The sequence below is a fragment of the Panthera tigris genome, chromosome B3, assembly GCF_018350195.1.
Source record: "Panthera tigris isolate Pti1 chromosome B3, P.tigris_Pti1_mat1.1, whole genome shotgun sequence".
Taxonomy (NCBI): Eukaryota; Metazoa; Chordata; class Mammalia; order Carnivora; family Felidae; genus Panthera; species Panthera tigris.
In genome coordinates, this window is record NC_056665.1 from 33,545,990 (window position 1) to 33,569,564 (window position 23,575).

The window sequence follows — 23,575 nt, forward strand, 5'->3', positions numbered from 1 at the left end:
GGGGTAGTGAGTTGCCTTCACTGGCCTTCTGCTCCTGAGAGTGTTCGGGCTTATCAGGGCCCAGCCAGGTTGGGCTCAGTGTCTGCCCCTGGAGGAATCTTACAAGTTGAGGGCTGGGAATGAAACCCTGTGCAGCCTATGGCTTGTGTGACACCTCTCCCACCCCTGACACGTAGTCTAAACACATACCCCCATCTTCAGTCTGCTCACTTCCCTCCAAGTGCGAGGCCACTTGGACCTCCAAGGGTTCCATGTATGGAAGAAGGCATATTAGCAGCCCGAGGAAGTTCTGGGAGAGGGAAGGGCTCTCCCCCATGCGTACTCACACACTTCCCACCCCTAGAGCTTTTCTTCTGCTATGGATTTCTTGTTTCTTATTTTGTTTTGTTTTGTTTCTTTTTCAATTTTTTTATATAAATTCTAGTTAACATATAGTGTAACATTGGTTTTGGGAGTAGAATTTAATGAATCATCACTTACATATAACACCCAGTGCTCATCACAAGTGCCTTCCTTAGTACCCATCACTCATTTAGCCCATCTCCCACCTACCTTCCTCCATCAACCCATTATGGTTTGGTTCTCTCTCTCTTTTTTCCCCCTTCCCATATTCATCTGTTTTGTTTCTTAAAATCCATATATGAGTGAAATCGTATATTTGTCTTTTTCTGACTGACTTATTTCGCTTAGCATAATACACTCTAGCTCCATGCACACTGTTGCAAATGGCAAGATTTCATTCTTTTTGATGGCTGAGTAGTGTTCCATTGTGTATATATACCACTTCTTTATCCATTCATCAGTCAGTGGACATTTGGGCTCTTTCCGTAGTTTGACTATTGTTGATAATGCTGCTACAAACATTGGGGTGGATGTAGCCCTTCGGATCTGTATTTTTTATCCTTTGGGTAAATACCTAGTAGTGTAATTGCTGGGTTGTACGATAGTTCTATTTTTAACTTTTTGAGGAACCTCCATACTGTTTTCCACAGTGGCTGCATCAGTTTGCATTCTGACCAACAGGGTAAGAGGGTTCCCCTTTCTCTGCATCCACACCAACATTTGTTGTTTCCCGTGTTGCTAATTTTAGCCATTCTGACAGGTATGAGGTGGTATCTCATCATGGTTTTGATTTTATTTCCCTCATGATGAGTGATACTGAGAATCTTCTCATGTGTCTGTTAGCCATCTGGATGTCTTCTTTGGAAAGAAATCTATTCATGTTTTCTGTCCATTTCTGAATTGGATTATTTGTTTTCTGGGTGTTGAGTTTGATAAGTTCTTTACAAATTTTGGATACAAACCCTTTATCAGCTATGTCATTTGCAAATAGCTTCTCCCATTCTGTAGGCTGACTCTTAGTTTTGTTGACTGTTTCTTTCACTGTGCAGAAGCTTTTTATCTTGATGAGGTCCCAGTGTTCCTGTTTGCTTTTGTTTCCCTTGCCTCCTGAGATGCATCTAATAAGAAATTGCTCTGGCCGAGGTCAAAGAGGTTGCTACCTGTGTTCTCCATTCTCCTTCGAGATTTTGACCTCTCACATTGGGGTCTTTCATCCATTTTGAATTAATTTTTGTGTATGGTGTAAGAAAGTGGTCCACTTTCATTCTTCAGCATGTCACTGTGCAGTTTTCCCAACACAATTTGTTGAAGAGACTTGTCTTTTTTTCCAGTGGATATTCTTTCCTGCTTTGTCGAAGATTACACTACCATACAGTTGTGGGTCTATTTCTGGGCTTTCTATTCTCTTTCATTGATCCATGTGTCTGTTTTTGTGCCAGTACCATACTGTCTTGATGACTACAGCTTTGTAATATAGCTTGAAGTCTGGAATTGCGATGTCTCCAGCTTTGCTATTGTTTTTCAGGATCGCTTTGGCTATTTGGAGTCTTTTGTGGTTCCATACAAATTTGAGGGTTGTTTGTTCTAGCTCTGTGAAAAATGCCTGTGGTATTTTGATAGGGATTGCATTAAATGTGTAGATTGCTTTGGGTACTATAGACAGTTTAACAATGTTTGTTCTTCCAATCCATGAGCATGGGATTTTTTCCCAATTTTTTGTGTGGTCTTCAATTTCTTTCACAAGTATTCTATTGTTTTCAGAGTACAGATCTTTTACTTCTTTGATTAGGTTTATTCCTAGGTATCTTACTGTTTTTGGTGCAATTGTAAATGGGATTGATTCCTTGATTTCTTTTTCTGCTTCATTATTGGTGTACAAAAGAAATACAACAGATTTCTGTATGCTATGCTGATTTTATATCCTGTGACTTTGCTGAATTTATGTATTAGTTTTAACAATTTTTTGGTGCAGTCTTAGGGCTTTCTACATAGAGTATCATGGGTTTCTTGTTAATTTAATTTTGTTCAACTATTATTTAAATATTATTGAACATATATTGTGGTCTTGACATGGTGGTAGGTGTTGAATTTGAAGGACTTGGTCCCCAGAGGCCCTGGCCAACTCTCCAGTATGCCAGCAGTTTCCACCTGCTGCCTCCTACCCACTTGCAGCCCAACAGCATCTTCTCAAAGAATTGATGGCCCAGCTGAGACCAGGAGAGGAAAGCCCCTGAGGGCCAGGAGGTGGGCATATGGCTCTGGAAGAGGGTCTTTGCACATGTAAACAGTTTTCCCTAGGAGGAAATGGCTCGTTGTTGGACCAGACTGCCCCTTGGTGGTTTCGTGTTCAGAGGTAATGATGCAGCCCAGAGGCTGGGGCAGTAGTAGACAGCAGCTGTTCTGGATGAAGATTTTGTTGATCATTATTTAATTCTTTTACCTGGTCCTAGGCTGAGAGGGCAATGGAGCAGTCTGAGGCATTTCTTTTAGAAAGTTTCCATTCAGGTGGATACAGAAACTTGGGAAAGGCAGGCTGAGAAGTGGTCTGAGTAAAATTGGTCCTCAAATGGCATCTTTCAGTCCTTTTATCATGCCCCCTTGGAGACCTGGTTGGAGGTACACCAGCCCTGCTTTCTTGTATTGTTTTTACAGGAACAAGGTGGGTACCTTTTATCAGCAGAATCCTTTTGGGGACAGGGTTTTCACACAGACCAGATTAGCCAAGCCCAGGGCTCTGGCCTAGAGAGATATAAGTTAAGCCTCTACCATCTGCCCTACCAAAGGAGCCCGCTTTCCTCCATTACCCAGAGAAGCTTGTGGGGTGGTCCCAGGCAAAGACCCTGTACAAACGCTCCTCACTTCAAATGCCCTGCTTTCTTCCTAATCATAACTAGCATTGTTACTGTTTGGGATAATGTTAAATAAAAAGATCAGACACTTAGGTTGTAAGTCTCAATGAAGTCAATAAAGGAGGAGGCCATGAAAACACTGTTGCAGCAGTAAGTTTCTATGATTTCTTATTCCTATTATAAGCATTTTCTATAATGTTACTATTTTTGCAGTTAAAAAAAAAAAAAACCAATGTGGCCCAGTTAAGATTTTCACCTGTGGGATGTGCTGTTTCCCAACCTCCCCCAAGGCTCCTGTGGGCCCACTGATCATGAGGGCACTTACCTGAAGATCCTACTAGACCTCGTACTGCTGACAGGTCAGAGACACAGAGACAGTACCTGCAGCAAATATCCAGTCTGTTTTAGTGCACAGAATCACTGCTTCTCTATCTCCCCTTCTTTCACTTGGCTGTGAATTTAGTGCCCCATCCTGCAGAGGGTCAGACTGCTCTGGCCTGCTTGTGTTCCTGGTGCACCACCGGGGGGCAGGGAAGTGCCCAGACTGATTTCCTGGTTCTTCATCTTAGTGCAGAATCCTGCTCTCCTATGAATCTTAGCAAGGATGCCAAGTAGGCCTAATGGGAATAAAAGTAAAGGAGGAGTGAATGGAGGCTAGGAAGACATTCGCCTCCCCTCTCTTTGGTAGGAGTTGAGAGCATGTGCCAGGTATCCCCCCTGCTTAGGATCTCGTGTTTTCAAGTGCACCTCTGTACATTCACATAGGGATAGGAAAGCAGAGGACTTGAGAGTATAGGTGCTTTGCAGCACTAATGATGCAGAACGGAAGGGGTAAGGAAAGCCGAATGATAATGCAAAAGGGTGAAAAAGGGTTGTATGGATATAGACTGAATTTAATTTATACTGATGTACATATACATGCCTGGTGACAACAGTTACTTCATTCTAAAGCTTAAATTTTTATAGTTTTTGTCAAAACAGGCCACGACAATGTTGTTTTATATGCTTCCCCCCCCCCACTAAGAAAGAAAATAAGTAGAAATTGGGTACTTTATCTATTAAAATCATTCTGTATTTTTCTTTATAAATAAACTCTGAAAATTTGAAAATTAGTATCCTTTTATTCCAACTGTTAATAAATATATAACATAAATACGTATTAGCTAATTTCAGTGAAATGTTTCCTTGTTGAATTTTTTCATTACCATTCACTCTATATATACATCTTCACAGTCCTCACAGTTGTGTGTGTGTGCGTGTCTGTGTGTGTGTGTTCCTGCATTTTTCAATGAGATTTTTAAAATGAAGAAGTCAGTGAGCCTTGCTTATTTTCACAGTAATTACTGTACTCCAACCACATTCATGTTATGTCTTTTCTACCACAGTAACTACTTATATTTTTTAATGATTTCAAGTGTTTCAAACAAAAGTGTAGAGAACAAAATAATAAACACAGAATAATCACCACCCAGCTTTATCACATTTCAATAGTTATAGTTGCTTCAGATTTTTTTAGAGATGAGATACTATATATGTCCCCTTTCCCAGTCCCAGGCCCTTACCAAAATAACCACTTTCTAGAATTTATTTTAAATCTCATTTCCTTTGGAGTATCTGATACTTACTTCTGATTTTTTTTCATTGTTAATAAATTTTTATATTTTACTTTATAGCAAATTAAAAAGGAATGTTTTAGAAGACACCCCCAAAAGAGCAGTGTGTGTGTGTGTGTGTAGAGACCAGCTGGCAGGCAGACATGGGCTGAGAAAAGGGGCATTTCTACTGTGCTGGTGTGCTGCTGAATGTAAGAGAATGCATGATGGAAGTATCTGGATAATCTATTATAAAAGAGAAGATACTTGAACATAGGAATTGTGAGAAAACTATGCGAATGTTTGATCTAGACTCACATAAGTCAGAAATTTGAAGATACTTGCGGAGATCCATCTAGGGAAACAGTGCTCCTTCATTCTTATGTGCTTTGTGTGTCAAGCATTGTTATAAGTACTTTATTGGATATCAGTTTATTTAATCCTCATCCTAACCAGTGAGTTAGGTATCAATATTATTCTCTCACTTTTTATTACTTTTTAAAAAAAAATTATCACGTAAGTAAGGAAACAGACACAGAAAAGTTAAAAAGTTAGACAGCTAGGCTGAGTCAGGATTTGTACTTAGGCAATATGGATTAAAACTCACCTAGTTAATTCTACACTGTACCTGCACCTGGTCATTGGCTACTGCCCCACACTGCACTCTTCCTCTCTTGGACACTACCCTTAGGCATACGAATAAAGCTGGGTACTCAACTACATCTGGGTTCGAGTCCATTTCCTCCCACCTTGCTCTACAAACCTTTTCATTATAGATGGCTCCTTTCTTTCTTCACACAAATAGGTGTAATATGTCCATTTTCTGCTTTTAATTTTTTCAAAATCGCCCCGTTGTCCAACTCACTTAGGACATGCTAGTTTTCCCTTTCAAAGTGATGTATCTCTTGAGTTCTCCATCATTCCCTGACATTCTGCCTGTATTAATCAGGACTCCTGTAGTTGCAAAGAAACACCTCAACCTGGTTTAAGTGAAAAAAGGTAACATTGTATCTGTAATTGCATGCTTCATGTAACAGGAGTCAACAATTATATGATCCTAGGAATAAATCTAAAAGATGTGACTTTCTAGAGAAAATTACTAAATTTCTGAAAGACACAAGACCCAGATGTAGATAGGTAACATGTTGATAAGTGAGAAGACCCAAAATTGTAAGAATTTAAATATCTGTAGATTAAATGTGAGTCAAATTAAAATCCAAATTTTACTTTTTATTCTTAATTTATCTAACCGGTAACAGTTTGTTAAATAATAACACCAACAGTGTATTTGGTTAATATACCTTATAAATAAATGAAATGACAGCAATGTTATCAAAGATGAGAGGGAAGAATTGGAAATACTCTGTTATAAGGCTCTTGTACTCTTTGTGAAGAAGTATAGTGTTATTCAAAAGTACACTTGAATTAGTTGTAAATGTATTTTACAAAACCTAGGGCAACCGCTAAAAAGGTTAAAAAAGAAAGTGTAACTGATAGGCTAATAAAGGAGAGAATATGAAATACCCAATTAAAACCATAAAAGACAAAAAAAAAAGTAGAATACAAAAATAGAAAAAAATGAAGAAGGGCAACAAATGGAAAACACAAGTGTGTTAGGTAGTAATCTACCTTTATCAATGATCACTTTAAATATGAATGATCTAAATACACCAATTAAAAGAAATTGTCAGAATTAAAAAACTAAGACCCAACTACATGTTGTCTTTAGGATCTCACTTTAAATATAAAGACACAGATGGATTACTAGTAAAGAAATGGAAAAAGATATACCAGGCTAACATTGATTGAAAGAAAAACTGGAAAAGCGATATTTCAGACAGAGCCAGCTTGAGAGCAAGGAAAATTATCAGGGAAAAAAGAGGGCATTACATAATGATAAAGGAGCCAATTTCCCAAGAAGACATAATCCTTAATGTGTGTGCCTTAGCAATAAAATATAAAAATACATGTGAGAGAACTTATAAAACTGCAAGGAGAAGCAGACAGATGCACTATTATAGTTGGAGTCTTCAACTTTATCGATTGGAGACTCATTGACAAATTCAGCAGGTAGAAAATTAGTAGTGACAGAATTTAGCGTCATTTAACATAATTTACCATCAGCACTCAACTAGATCTGTGCATTCCCCTTTAGTTCACATGGAACATTCACCAAGTTAGACCACAGTCTGGGGCATAAAACACACCTTAATACATTTTTAAAAATTGAAATTATACAATGTATGCTCTCACCCCACAATGGAATTAAACTAGAATTCAATAATAAGTGTAGTCAAAAATCCCCAAATATTTGAAAATTAAACAACATAGTTCTAAATAGCACATGGGTCAAGAGAAATTTTAAAAAATGTTTTAAACGGGGGCACCTGGGTTGCTCAGTTGGTTAAATGTACAACTCTTGATTTTGGCTCAGGTCGTGATCCCAGAGTTGTGGGATCAAGCCCCACATCAGGCTCTGTGCTGACAACGTGGAGCCTACCTACACTTCTCTCTCTCTCTGTCTCCCTCTGCCCCTCCCCCCTGCTTGCATGCACTCTCTCTCAAATTTAAAAAAATGCATATTTTAAATGAATATGCAAACACATCAAATTTTATGAGATGCAGGAAGAGCAGTACTTAGAAACTTATAGTACTGAATATATATATTAGCAAAGATGAAAGATCTAAATAAGCTCTGGGACACCTGGGCTACTCAGTTGGTTAAGTGTCCAACTTGATTTCAGCTCGGGTCATGGTCTCACAGTCATGAGATTGAGCCCCGCATAAGGCTCTGCATTGATAGTGCGGGGCTTGCTTGGGATTCTGTGTCTCCCCCTTTGCCCTTCCCCCACTCTCTTTCTCAAAAATAAATAAACAGTAAAAAATCAGTAAACCTCCAGCCAATCCAACCAAGAAAAAAGCACAAATGACTCTTATCAGAAATGAAAGGGGAGCCATCACTATTGACTCCACGGACATTAAGAGGATAATAAAGGAACATTATAGATAACTCTATGCCCACAAATTTGATAACCTAAATGAAATGAATCAGCTCCTTGAAAGACACAATCTACCAGAATTCTCACAAGGAGAAATAGATAATCTGAATAGGCCAATATGTACTAAAGAATTAATATTGTTCCAAAATAGCACCAGGCCCAGTTGGGTTCACTGGTAAATTTTACCATATATTTGAAGAAGTTGACACCAATTGTCCACAAATCCTTCTTGAAAATGGAGGGCAGCATTATCCTAATACCAAAAACAGGTAAATACATTACAAGAAAGGAAAACTACAGGCCAATATCTCTTCTGAACATAGATGCATAATACTCAACAAAATATTAACAAATCCAACAATGTATACAAGGAATTATACACCATAACCAAATGAGATTTACTCCAGGATGCAAAGCTATTTAAACATTTGAAAATAATGCAATCCATTGCATCAACATGCTAAAGAAAAATTATATGATCATATCAACAGATATAGAAAAAGCATTTGACAAAATCCACAATCCACTCATGATAAAAAGTCTCAGTAAACTAGGAAGTGGAGGGATGATAAAGTACATCTACAAAAACCCTACAGCTACCATCATACTTAATTGTGAAAAGCTAGATGCTTTCCCCCAAGAGGAACAAGGCAAGGATGTCCCCTTTCTCCACTTATGTTCAACACTGTAATAGAAGTCCTTGCTAATGCAGTAAGAACAAGAAAAGGATATAAGGGGAAGGAAGGAATAAAACTGTAGATGGCATGGTTGTCTATGAAGAAAATTCCAAAGAATCAACAAAAAAACTCCTAGAGCTATAAGAAATTATAGTAAGGTTTCAGGATGCAAGGTTAATACACAAATGTCAATTGCTATCCTATATACGAACAGTGAATAATAGGAATTTGACATTAAAACACAACACAATTTATATTAGCACCAAAAAAATAAATATTTAAGAATAAATATGTACAAGATCTGTATGAGGAAAACTACAAAACTGTGATGGAAAAATCAAAGAAGACAAGAGATATTTCATGCTCTTGGATAGGAAAATTCAATATTATCAGTTCTTGCTGATGTGATCTATAAATCCCAATCAGATTCCCAGCAAGTTATTATATGGACATTAACAAACAGATTCTATGTTTATATGGAAAGGCAAAAGACCCAGAATAGCCAACACAGTATTGAAAGAGAAGAACAAAGTTAGAGGTCTGACAATATCTAATTTCAAGACTTACTATAGTCACCATGATAAAGACAGTTTGGTATTTGGTGAAAGAACAAACAGATCAGTGGGATGGAATAAAGAACCCAGAAATAGACTAACAAAATACTGTCAATTGAACTTTAAAAAAGGAGTGAAGGCAACTCAATGGAGAACACTATTCTATTCAACAAAGTCCTAGAATAACTGGGCGCCCACATACAAAAAAAAAAAAAAAAAGGAACATCCAAAATTAATATAATACAACATATTAATAGAATAAAAGACAAAACCCACATTCTTAGTCACAGAAAGAGCATTGGACAAAATAGAAAACAGATCTATGATAAAAAGCTCTCAACAATATAGTAAGAGGAAGGAATTTCCACAACCTGATAAAGAGTATCTACAAAAAAATCTACAGTTGACATTATACTTAGTGATGAAATACTAAATGTTTTCTCCTAATATTAGGAACAAAGCAAGGATTCTCACCTCTTATATTCAAGATTACAGTGGAGGAGAATCATATGTTCCAATTTTCTGAATTTAGGTAATGCTTACTGCAGATGTGTGCTATAGACATTAATGTAATGATAGTATAGTACATACTAGAAACAAATGTGCCCAAGGTAGGGTTTATATATCATATAGCATACACTAAAAACAAAATTGCCTGAGGTAGAGTTTGTATATCATACATGATCGTAATGAGTATTGCCACTATGTAGGGGAAAGAACTCTGGCCAGAGATCTGGATTCCATCAGTATCTTATTTTTTATATACATAAAAAGAGGAAACCGAACTAGATATAGCTAAACTTTGTCAGGCCCTATAATTCTGTGATTATTTGCTTGATAAGTTTTATTATTATTATTATTATTATTATGTTTTAATGTTTATTTATTTTTGAGAGACAGAGAGACAGAGCACGAATGGGTGAGGGGCAGTGAGAGAGGGAGACACAGAATCTGAAGCAGGCTCCAGGCTCTGCGCTGTCAGCACAGAGCCCGACGCCGGGCTTGAACCCACAAACCGTGAGATAGTGACCTGAGGTCAGACACCAAACCGACTGAGCCACCCAGGAGCCCCTTGATGATTTATTTTTAAATACAAATGAAAAGAAATATTAAACACCTTTTAAAAAATTGTACTGGAAGTTCTAGTTAGTGCAGTCACGCAAGAAAAATAAATTAAAGCCATACAGATTAAACAGGAACCAGTAAAACTGTCTTTATTTGCAGATGACATGGTTGTTTACGGAGAAAATCCAGTTGAAGCTATAAAAAAGCTACTAGAACTAATACCCGAATTTAATAACATTGCAGGATACAGATCAATATACAGAAATCAATTACATTTTTGTATACAAACAACTACTAGAAGTTGCAGTTTTTAAGAGATACCGTTTGCAATTAAAAATTTGAAACTTAACAAAATATATAAAAGACCTATACCCTGAAAACTACTAAACATTTTTGAGAGAAAAGTCTAAACAAATGGAAAGGCATATTTTCTTCAAGTAGCAAAAGTCTCAGTTTTGTTAAGGTGTTGATTCTTCCCCAGATTGATCTGTAGATTCAGTGCAATCTCAGGCAAAATCTCAGCAGATTTTTTTCCAGAAATTGGCAAGCTGATTCTAAGATTTATATGGAAATGCAAAGGTCCTAGAATAGCCAAAACAACTCTGAAAAAGAGCAAAGTTGGGGGTCTCACACTGCTTTCAAGAATTACAGTAAAGCTACAGTAATCAAAGCAGTGTGGTATTGACATAAAGATAGAAAAATAGATCAATGGAGCCAAATAGGCCAGAATAAACACACACATACATGCAATTGATTTTTGACAAAGGCAACTAACTCAGTGGAGAAAGGATAGCCTTTCTCAACAAATGGTATCCATATGTATATATCCATATACATATCCTTATGTATATATATATACATAATTAGCTCAATCCATATGTCACACTGTACACAAAAATTAACTAAAAATAATGCATAGAACTAAATGCAAAACTGAATACTACGAAACTTCTAGAAGAACACACGGAAAATCTTTGTGTCCTTGGCTTACGCAAAGATTTCTTAGGTATGCAAACAAAAGCATTACCCATTAAATTACAACTTGATAAATTGTTTATCATAAAAATTAAAACTAAAAACTGTTCTTCCAAAGTTACTGTTAAGAGAATGAAACTATAAGCCACAGCCTGCCACAAAAATCTTTAAAGCGTAAATTTGACAAAGGATTGGAACTATCTAAAGAATATCTAAAGAACTCCCAAAACATAATGATAAGAAAACCCAGTTTTTCTTATTGGAGAAAAGATTCTGGTACATTTTAAATAAGCCCACGAAAAGATCTCGACGTCACTAATCACTAGGGAAATGGAAAGTAAAGCTGCAATGAAATATCACTAGACACTTATTAGAATGGCTAAAATTTAAAATTTAAAAGACTGGCTATAACAACTGTTGACAAGAATGTAGGAAAACTTCAATTCTCATACACCATTAGTGAGAATGTAAAATGTAACAACCACTTTGGAAACCAGGTTGACATTCTCTTAGAAAGCTAACCATGCACCTATGACATGATCCAGTCATTCTGTACCATCCTTGGTATTGACCCAAGAGAAAAAGAAATATATGCCTGTAAGACTTGTACATGAGTGTTCATAGCAGCTTAGCTTGTAATGACCAAAAACAGGAAATAAAGGACCATCAAAACATGAATGGATAAACAAATAGTGGTATATACATGCAATGAAATAGTACTCACCAATAAAAGGGAATGAACTATTGATGCACAAAAGTATGGATGAATCTAAAAATAATTTGCTAAGTAAAGAAGCCAGAAAAAAAAAAAGAGTATGTACTGTATGATTCCATTTGTACAAAACTATAGAAAGTACAAAGTAATCTATACTAGCAAAAAAATGTATCAGTGATTGCTTGGGGATAGGATAGGTGGGAAGGAGCAGAAGAGAGAAATAACAGGAGCACAACTAAACCTTTGAATGTGATGGATCTAGTCACTGTCTTGAGTGTGGTGATTTTATAGGCTCATATGTCAACATTTATCAAATTATATGTTCTATAGCGCCTAGCTGGCTCAGTTGGTAGAGCATGCAACTCTTAGTCTTGGGGTTGTAAGTTTGAGCCCCACGATGTGTGTAGAGATTACTTAAAATCTTTTTTAAAAAGTCATTATTCTAAATGGATGCATTTTAATGTATTCAATTATACCTCAATAAAGCTGTTTTAAAACAAGGTATCACCCTACAATCCCCAAAATACTAGCATTTGAAGATAAATCAATGCCTATACAACCAACATGTATTCAGCATCTGTACAGGAAAAAAGCAAAGGGAAGGCAATGAGGGGTATAATATTCTTGAGAATGAGAGAACCTACAAATCACTGACAGGAAGTAAATGGTTAAATACAATCTGAGAATAGCACCAAAACTGGGAGGAAGTCATACAGACTCAATTTGCAGGCAAATGCAAAGGATCTGCAGTAATTTCTGGAGATGTTGAAGTGGTCTGAATCCTTATAATATCTTGACACTAACAAATCAAAACTTCCTTCCAGAACAAATCTTTGAAGCTAAAATAGTTATTCTTCCCATTGCTCCTTGTAACCAGAAAAATTCATTACACTTACACATGAGCAATTGAAACTAGTATCAACTGAATCCCATACATAGTCATTATAAGATTTAAAGAAGAGAGAATAGTAATGTCCCCATTGACAATGAAAGCATGACAGAAAGATTTACCCAGAAAGAAAAAAAGAAGAGGGGCACCTGGATGGCTCAGTTAAGCATCCAACTTCAGCTCAGGTCATGATCTCGCCGTTTGTGGGTTTGAGCCCTGTGGGTTTGACAGCTTGGAGCCTGGAGCCTGCTTCGGATTCTGTGTTTCCCTCTCTCTCCGCCCCTCCCCCACTCTTGCTCTGTCTCTCTCTCTCTCTTAAAAATAAACATTAAAAATTTTTTAAAAAGAAAAAAAGAAGGAAACCATTAAGAAAATGAAAAAACTATTAAAAATCATTACAAGTAAGATTAGAAAAATTCAGAAATCTGATAACAGGAAAAAATTAAGAGTTTTAAAAAAATTAATGTTTATTCTCTTTTTTTATTTTTTAATACAGATGGTATTATTTTATTGTGCTGTTTAATAATATACTTTTCAAAATAAATTTTATTAAACATACTGATAAACAATAAATTCTAACTTTTAGTGTGGCTTATATGGACTCTTCCTCTCTTAGGTTCAAAGGGATTTCTTCTAGCAGGTTGGAAGCCTCTTTTGAACATTCTGGGACTTTCTTTTTCTTTGGCATCTGGAATGCTTTGAGATGTCTGCTTTTATGCTCTTATTAGCTATTTCTTTTCTTTTTTTTTATTAAATATAATTTATTGTCAAATTGGTTTCCATACAACACCCAGTGCTCACCCCAACAGATGCCCTCCTCAATGTCCATCACCCACTTTCCCCTGTCCTCCACCCCTATCAACCCTCAGTTTGTTCTCAGTATTTAAGAATCATTTCATTTATTCATTTTTGAGAGACAGAGCATGAGCAGGGGAAGAGCAGAGAGAGAGAGGGACACAGAATGCAAAGCAGGCTCCAGGCTCTGAGGTGTCAGCACAGAGCCCAATGCAGGGCTGGAACTCACTGACTGCAAGATCATGACCTGAGCTGAAGTTGGATGCCTAACGGACTGAGCCACCCAGATGCCCCCCAAAATTAAGATTTTTGAAAGTAAGTTTACAGAGCTCAGGAAAGAGAATAAACTAAGTTATTTCTGAATTGAAAACTAAATTAGAAGGAACACAAGAGAAAATGACAATGCATAATATTTTCAAACACACAAGATTAAATGAAGGACTTTTTTAAAAAGATAGAAGAGGGGCGTCTGGATGGCTCAGTCGGCTAAGCGTCCAACTCTTGATTTTGACCCAGGTCATGATCTCACGGTTCGTGAGAGCGAACCCTGCACTGTCATTGCAGAGCCTGTTTGGGATTATCTCTCTCTGCCCCTCCACCCTCAAAATAAATAAATAAACATTTTTTTAATAAATAAAAGAAGGAAGAAATAAAAATGGATTTGAGAGAAAGTTATAGAAAAAGAAAATAGTCAAAGAAGACCTAACATATGTATGATAGGATTTACTAAAAAGGAAAACCAAATCAATGGAACAGAATATCTACTAAAACTATATTTTAATAATATTTTTCTGAAATTAAAAGCCTTCAAACTACAGGTTGAAGAGACACGCGTGTACCTGAAGAACAAACCCGATTGGCCAACACTGAAGAAATGGTGACACAAATCTGCAGTGCCAGTGTTGGGGCCCTTAACTAAACAAAGATGGAGTCTATATACTAGCCCTATGTTACTTACCTCTTCAGACAGACTAGGACCTATTAGCCCCAAAGCACACTGGCAACGTTTTTACACACTGAATTGTTTTAAAGATTGCTCAATTAAGCAGATTTTTAACCATTTACAACCTATCTGCTTTGTGTAATGTTAACTTTCAAAAGAAAACTGCCTAGTATTTTACCAGCAAAATTGAGTTTATATGGGAATAACAGAGAATTGCAATTTGGGACAAGCAAACTACATTAAAACCATAAGCAAGTTTGGAAAATAAAGGAGAGGAATGCTGCTTTATAGAAGGGGCAGTTGGGAGGGCTGTTATGAACAAAAAGTCCTGTGGAGTAAACTAGGAGTTTGAAGTAAAGTGGTATTTCATTGGCTGAGTTTATGACAGTCTTTTATTGGATGGACTGTTCCCCCAAGAGGAGAAAAACCTTTTTTCCTCCTTCTGGGATAGTAAAGTAGTAGCTAAAGTAATATTGACTTGCAAGGTGTGTCTATTCCTGTTGGATGTGCTATTGACTAATAGCATGTGAGCTCCCTCTGCTGGTCTCCTGACTCCATTCTAAATGAGGTTTCATTTCATTAATTTTCACAAGGCCTGTGACACTGAAGCTGACACAAATAAGCCATAAATAAGAGAAACCCCAGGGCTATAAAGACCCCAAGCCACTGTTGTACAACATCACCTAGACATGTAAACCCCCTCTTTGGCCTCCCTCCTCCCAAGAGTTCTGTGGTTCTGGTGCACTTGCCTTTGGAAGGTCTCCAGCTCTTGAGGAAATTCTCCTCCCATGACCCCTCTTGCAAACCTGTCAAAGCACGGTGCAAATAAAACTCATCATGTGCTACTGCCACCCTGTGGTCATATCTTTTACATTGATCAACCTTGAAATCTTTCAAACTCACTGTAGGTCAGCACCCCTGATTCTTATATGGACTAGGTCCTACAGAAAGCCTACAGGGTTCTCTGGAGTTTGATTGAAGACATCACCAATTGGGTTACAGAGTCCCCCACCTGATTCTCAGGCTCCCTCCTTGGAGACAAGCTATCCTCTTCATCATAAGACCTTACTCAATGGTTATATTGCTGATTACTATATATTTTGACACATGGTTATTACTACAATAACAGAAACAGATGGAGAAGTGAGGCACAAACCTACTGGCTCAGCTTGGGTTCTTGTTCCATGTCACATCCCTTTCCTGTCTTAGGGATTGACTGTCACTGTTACTGTTCAATGCCCACAGGAGGACAGTCACATTGACTTATGAACACTGAGCTCTTACTAGTTTCTAGTCAGTCTTAGTGTTTCATTCCTTTCTAGGTGTAACAGTAACAAAATGCTGGGCAAAGATATGTCTACCAAGTACAAAGTAAAAGAGAGTACGGATGGTAAAACAAATTAGAATTAAATGCAAAAAGCTTAATACCGGATTGTGAGGATAATTTTATGTTGTAAGGGTAAACTCTCAATGCAGATATAACGTCTATAAATCTTAAAACTCAGCATAACTTAGCCTCAAACCCTGTAACACAAGAACTGTTAAGAAAACATATGTGTGCATATATGGCAAAATGGAAAGACATAAAGCTGTTAGGGGAGTTATTGGGAGAATGTGACCCACCTCTCCCACAATGATACTCCACTTAAAGGGTGTAGGATATAGAAGACATGTAAATTATAACTGAATTAATACATATCTGTAGAACTTAACATGCCAGAAACAGAGAATCAATGTTTTATCAGGTAGGCAAACAACACAAGTTTCAACTTCCCTCTACTGTCCAAAATCATATAAATGTTATTACATATATTCCATAATCATAGCAGATACAAGTATTGTAATAAAAATTATAAGTAATTTTTCTAAGACAGAAGTGAAACGGGTTAGGATTAAAGATGAAGTCCCAACTCAAAAGAGATGACTGCAATAAGTGAGACTGCTTCAGGGTGTCTTAAGGAGTAGATGCACAGGCACACCTCACTTTACTGTGTTTCACTTCATGTGCTTCACAGATAACTGCATTTTTTTTTTGCAAATTGTAGGTTTGTGGCAACCCTGCATTAAGGAAGTCTATTGGCATAATTTTCCCAACAACATTTGCTTGCTTCATGTCTGTGTCACATTTTGATAACACAATATTTAAATCTGTGATTATGACTTCTGAAAGCTCAGATAGTGGTTATCATTTTTTTTAGCAATGAAGTATTTTTAAAGTATGCATTTTAAGACATAATGCTATTGCACACAGGAGAGTACATTATAGTGTAAATATAACTTTTATATGCACTGGAAAACAAAAAAATTATTTGGCTCCCTTTATTGTGATATTCACTTCATTGCAGTGGTCTGGAACTGAATCTGCAATATCTCTGAGGTGTCAGGATAATACCAGATATACCAGTAAAATCAGAGTAGTTGCAACTAATTGCGTTAGAGAACCAATCCCTATCTTGTGCCAAGCAGTAAGTGGTAAAGACTTCAATAAAGATAAATGTAGAAATTAATAAAATGAAAAAATACAAAGAGTTAATCAATAATACAAAAATATAATTGTTTGGAAAATGCAAGCATTATTCAAGAAAAAAAAGAGTAAGAAAGACTTTATTAAAAACAAGAGGAGCGCCTGGGTGTCCCAGTCGGTTAAGCATCCAACTCTTGATTTCTGCTCAGGTCATGGTCTCACTGTTGGTGAGATCGAGCCCCACATTGGGCTCCTCACTACAGCATGGAGCCTGCTTGGGATTCTCTCTCTCCCTTTCTCTCTGCCCCTCCCCTGCTCACGCGCTCTCTCTCTCTCTCTTTCAACATAAATAAAATAAACATTTAAAAAAAGAATGAAAAACGAGATATAGCTACAAGAATAGAAGAGATGAAAATTTAAGAAAAAATTAGGTTAAACATTGTGCAAATACACTTAACACTACAAGTTTTTAAATTTTTTTTTAACGTTTATGTATTTTCTTGAGACAGAGAGAGACAGCATGAACGGGGTAGGGTCAAAGAGACAGGGAGACACAGAATCTGAAACAGGCTCCAGGCTCTGAGCTGTCAGCACAGAGCCCGACGCGGGGCTCAAACTCCCGGACCGCGAGATCATGACCTGAGCCGAAGTCGGGCGCTTAACCGACTAAGCCACCCAGGAACCCCAACACTGCAAGTTTTTAAAGGAATGTATTAATTACCAAAGTCGATTCATGAAGAAGCATGAGGATATTTGTGTGATACCAGATATTTGAGTGGAGGAGATACACCAAACCAAGACACTAAGCCTTTTTAAAAAAGTTTTATGCTCTTTTTATCTAAAACACATTTAACTAAAATTTCCCAAGTCAATATGCTAGAAAATTTTGTAAAGAAATATATTTTTTTACACTTGATCTTGGCCAAAAGGTCGAGAAGCAATGAGAAGAAATATATATTTTTTTAATATTTATTTATTTTGGGGAGGGCACAAGTGGGGAAGGGGCAGAGAGAGGAGGACAAAGGATCCAAAGCAGGCTGTGCACCAACACGCTGACAGCAGTGAGGTGATGTGGGGCTTGAACAGCAAGATCATGACCTGAGCCAAAGTCAGATGCTCAACTGACTGAGCCACCCAGGTGCCCCTGTAAATAAATATCTTAAAATAATAATTCATAAAAAAAATAGCTGAAAAGAAAATTAGTGAGCTAATCTAAAGTAAAAGCTCTTAGGAAATTGCCCAAAATGCATCAAAGGAGCTCAAGGTGATGGATGTTGTGAAAGAGAAAGAGTTAGGGAGACAGACTAAGACAATATGACATATCTTAATCAGCTTTTCTGAAGGAGTGACTACAAAGAATGGGATATTGCAGGTTTGGTTTCCTGGGAAACTTCCTCTTAGATAGCTTCATGAGATTGAGCCCGCATCTGGTTCTGCGTTGCCATTGTGGGGCCTACTTGGGATTCTCTCCCTCTCTCTCTGCCCCTCTCCTGTGCATGCTCACACTCTCTCTCAAAATAAATAAAAATTTAAAAAATAAAATAAAATAAGATCTTAAGAACACCAGTAAGGAAAACCCAATTACCTGCAGAGAAATGACAAGTTAGTTGACCATTAGTTGACTTCTCATAAGCAAAAATGGAAACCAAAGGATGATGAAATAATATCTTCGAAATGTTGAGAGAAAATAACTGTACACTCACTAAGCTATGATTCAAGAAGTGGGCCAAAATACTGAATTTCCAGATAAGCATAGCAAAGTTTACCACCAACAGATTCCTCAGTAAAGGAAATTCTAAAGCAGTAGTTTTTAAACTTGTTTGCAAGCACATTAAAAGCAACAGGGCAGCTTTGAAACACTATGCCTATGTACTACCCCAGCAACTCTGATTCAGGTACTCTTACAGCCTATGGCTGTAAGAAGGTACCGCTTTTCCTCCCACCACCAAGATGGTGTCAGAGAAGGTCAAATGGGGAGGTAGGACTTTCATCCCTAACCAACATCAGCAAGCTCCTTTTCTGTGGCTTCACTGAAGATCACATGGGACTCATCTCCCTCTTTGCTGGAATGGAGTCAAAGAGGCCTAGTTGGAAGTTTCTACCTCCATCCAGTAGTTATAAGACCTCTTTCCCTCCCATTCAGGGTGGTTTTAGCAGAGACCTAATAGGAAACCTGAACTTCAAACCACACCTGTCAGTAACAAGGCTGTGTCCCTGTTTCTCAACTAGTGTAGGGCCAAAGGAGACATGCTAAAACAGAAATTTTAAATATTCAAAGTTTCAAAAGAAAATACTGGAATTTCTTAATAGGTACCAACACTGAGACGAAACAGATATTGGAATTAACTGCCTAAGATTTTAAAGCAGCCATCATAAAATGCTTCAACAAGCAATTACAAACACACTTGAAACAAATAAAAAAAAGTCTCAGCAAAGAAATAGAAGATATTAATAAGAACCACATGGAAAATTTAGAACTGAAAAAATACCAAAACCAAAATAAAAACTCACCAGATTGGCTCAAACATCAGAATGTAGATGACAGAGGAAAGAATCAGTGAACTTGAAGACAGAATAGAGCTTACCCAATCTGAACAACAGAGAGAAAATAGACTTAAAAATTTAACAGAACCTCAAGGACCTATGGGATTATAACAAAATATCTAACATTCCTGTCGTCATAATTCTGGAGAAAGGGGAAAGAGGAAGGGGCTGTAAAAGTACTTGAAAAAATAATGGCTGAAAACGATAAAAATTTAGCAAAAGGCCAAACTCGATAGATTAAAGAAGCAGAGCAAAGGCAAGACAGGATAAAGCCAAATCACAGTCAAACTTTTGAAAACTAAAGGTAGAGAAAACAGAGAAAAAGAGAGGACATCCTACCTATGGTGGTGGGGGGCAGGGAACCATTTGAATGACAAAAGATTCTCATCAGAAACTATGGATGCCATTTTTAAAAAGTGACACAACATTTTTTTAAGTGCTGAAAGAAAGAACTGTCAAACCAGAACTTTATATGCAATAATTTCCTTCAGGAAAGAATAAACCAAGACATTTTCAGATGAATGAAAACTTAGAGAATTTGTCAGCAGTAGACAACCTAAAGAAGTTTTTAAAGTATAAATGAAACAATAAATGAAGGAATCTTCGATTATCTGGAAGGAGAAAGGAGCAGTGGAAGGAATAAATGTGTGGGTATATACAAGAAGTTTTACTGCATCTCCAGTTTTCCAAATTGGTTTTGAATAGCATCTCTGATGTGGTTCTCAAAGCACAGAGAGAATATATTTAAGACAATTATATTACAAATGAGGGAATATATAGGAACTTAAGAGTAGGTAAGTTTTCTGTACATCACTTGAACAGGTAAAATGTCAACCCCAGTAAACTGTGACATTTATGTATGATATACCTAGAATAAGGAACAGACAATCCTAACGAAGGAAAAAGAAAAAAGAAAACAAAACAACAACAAAAAACTAAGTGGCAGATTTGAGCCCTGACATATGGATAATTACATTAAATGTAAATGGTCTAAATACAAGAATTAAAATTCCTGTGAAGATTGACAGCTTCAAATTTAAAATGACCCAATTATGTGTTGTCTATAAGAAATTATCTTCAAATATAACAGTACAGGTAGGTTGAAAATAAAAGGATAGAAAAAGATATACTATGCAAACACTAACCAGAATAAATCAGGAGTCACTATATTTAAAAAAAAAAATTTAACATTTATTTATTTTTGAGAGATACAGAGACAGAGTGTGAGCAGGGGAAGGGCAGAGAAAGAGGGAGACACAGAATCTGAAGCAGGCTCCAGGCTCTGAGCTGTCAACACAGAGCCCAATGCAGGGCTAGAACTCACAAACTGTGAGATCATGACCTGGACCGAAGTTGGATGCTTAACCGACTGAGCCACCCAGGCACCCCAGGAGTCACTATATTAATATCAGATAAAGTAGATCTCAGAGCAAGAAATTTATCAAGAACAGAGAATGACATTACATAATGATCAAAGAGTCAATCCACCAAGAACACATAACAATTCTAAATTTGTATGAACCAATCAACAGAACAGCAAGATATGTGAAGCAAAAACTAATAGAACTGAAAGAAGAAATAATAAAATTCACAATTACAGATGGAGACATCAACACCCCTTTGTTAACAGTTGATAAAATAACTACACATAAAGTCAGCAAGTATATAGAAGAACCCAACAACATTGTCAAGCAACAGGCTCTAATGAGCATTTATACATTCTTTTCAAGCACCACCAAATCATTTACCAAGATTGAGCATATTCTGAGGGTCACAAAACCTCAACAAATGTAAAATAATTGAAATCATACAGATTATTTCTGACCAAAGTGGACTCAAACTAGAAAGCAGTAACAGGAAAGTCTCTAAGCACTTGGAAACTAAACAATAAACTTATAAATAATCCATGGGTCAAAGAGGAAGTTTGAAGAAAGTTAAAAATATATATCAAACTGAATGAAAGCAAAATCTTCTGGTAACACATTTCATAATTAGGTAATTAAAAGTAACTTTTATTAAAAGCTAAAAAAATTAAAATCACAATTTATTTCTGAATGTGTTTCTGTAAAAATATTTTGTTGATTCCAATTGCTACTGCTACTCTTGAAGTTTCTTGGAATAGTCAATGGGCAGAGGTTAGCAGTTTTATTGAAAGAAATCAAGAAAACGTTTTGTGCAATAATTATAGAATTTATAAGTTATTTATCCCTAGTGGATTCTTCTGTTCAAACATCACTAGCCAATCAAGAGACTACTCAGAAATAAACAAGAGTAATAAGATTCCATCAGCTCTGATATTTTGCCAACTTTCAGCCATATAAAAAATAGCTTTACAACATACTTTTCATTTTTATTATAGATGTGTATTCCTGAAAAATAGAGGGGGAACATATTTAACAAATTGTAACTTGATTTGTATCTTTTAAATATTTAGATACATGGTATGTCTATTTCCCTTTCTTCTCTTACCCTGGGCCCAGCAGATGTTAGGGGCTGGCCTGTCCTAACCTCCTTAACTCTCAGACCCACAGCTCCCTTTTCCGGAAAAGGACAACACTTCAGAATTGAGATGAACAAGGCAACTGAGCAAATATGGCTAATATAAGTTCCATCACTTTCCTGAAGAGGAATCTGTATTCAGGGAGTGTTTAGGAGTTTTGTTTTGTTTTATTCTTTCTCTCTCTTTAAAAATTTATTTTTGCTTTTATGGGGGGAGGGGGTCGGAGAGGGATGCAGGGTAGACGAACATGTTTGAGGCTCGTGGGTAAGGAAGTGGATGAAGACACCGAGGAGAGATGTGTGATGGGGCGGGGTGGGATCGCCCCGGAGAAACTGGCTTTGGTAGTGGGAATGAAGAAGAGGAATCCCCATCCACCCCCGCAGGAAACGCTCCAGTGATTGGAGGTGTGTGTGGCTGAGTGTGTGCCTGTGTCTGTGTGTGAGGAGGGGGTAGCTCCGACTCCCGCAGACATCACCACGCATGACGAAGCTACTTCCCCTCACGCGGTCCAAGGCGCACACGCGCCATCCACAGCCACGCCCGCACACACTAGACACACACACGGCGTCCGAGGGTCCGGTTGCCATGGCGAACAGGAGCGCGTGAGCCCAGGCGCCCCTCCCGCCCCCGGCCAAGCCCGGTCAACTGCAGCTCTGATTGGTCGCTGCTTCCTCATTATGCAAATCATTTGCGTAGACTCCGCGGCCAGCTGCCTGACGTCACCAAGCACGGGGGCTGGGGCTCGGGGCTCGGCTCCGGGAGAGCTCGGGCGGGAGCCCGGATAGCGCCGCGCGGGGACCTCAACCCAGACCCCAGCGTCCCGCCGCCGCGGCCCGGTCCTGCCCCGCCCCCGGCCCCGCCCCTTTCCAGCCTGCCCCACCCCCTCTACGCCCCTCCACCCGGGCCCCGCCCCCTGTGCAGCCCCCCGCCCTCGCCGCCTGGACCCCGCCCCCTCCCCCCTGGCCCTCGCCACTGGTCCAGGGAGGGGACGGCGGGACAGACGGGACTGGTGGGACCGGCGGGAGGGCGGACCGGGCTGGGATATGGCCGCGGCGCCCGGAGGGTCTGCGCCGCCCGCCGGCCCCGGCCCGCGCCTGGGTTTCAGCACCGCGGACAGCGGCGTCGGCATGAGCGGGCTAAACCCCGGTCCTGCCGTGCCCATGAAGGACCACGACGCCATCAAGCTCTTCGTGGGGCAGATCCCGCGGGGCTTGGACGAGCAGGATCTCAAGCCGCTGTTCGAGGAATTCGGCCGCATCTACGAGCTGACGGTGCTGAAGGACCGGCTCACCGGCCTCCACAAAGGTGCGCGGGGTCAGCCCAGCCCAGCCCAGCCCAGCCCTGCCCCAATCCGATTAGAGTGGGCCCAGCCCAAACCCCAGCCTCAACCGCAGCCCCAACCTTAGCCCTACCTAGAGTCAGTCCAACATCAGTCCAATACCAGCCCCACTTCAGCCCAGTCTCCTCCCCAGATCACAGAACCCCCAGGCCAGAATTTTCTCTCCGATATCCTCCTTCTGATCACCACTCTGATCCTCTGGCGTGTTCTCCACTCTAACCTCTAACTCCCTACCCTTCACCTCTCACATCCCAACAGTCCCAACCTTTCAGTCGGACCTCCCTCTATCCCTCTCATCAGACATTCCAAATCCTGAAATTTGAAAACTTATTT

General features: G+C 38.5%; 1 protein-coding gene across 5 annotated transcripts in view; it reads left to right on the forward strand.

Annotated features, from left to right (window-relative positions):
* The first annotated feature begins 22,876 nt into the window (after positions 1 to 22,876).
* Positions 22,877 to 23,575, forward strand: part of CELF6 (CUGBP Elav-like family member 6) — a 30,989-nt gene continuing 30,290 nt past the window's right edge. For 2 of the 5 annotated variants that reach the window (XM_042988454.1, XM_042988457.1), the window contains exon 1: positions 22,880 to 23,208. In XM_042988454.1, the coding sequence (XP_042844388.1) occupies positions 22,947 to 23,208 (262 nt within the window). In that variant the 5' untranslated portion in view covers positions 22,880 to 22,946. Of the gene's footprint in view, positions 23,209 to 23,575 lie in introns of all 5 variants that reach the window. The other 3 variants (XM_042988453.1, XM_042988452.1, XM_042988460.1) reach the window with 3 other exon arrangements.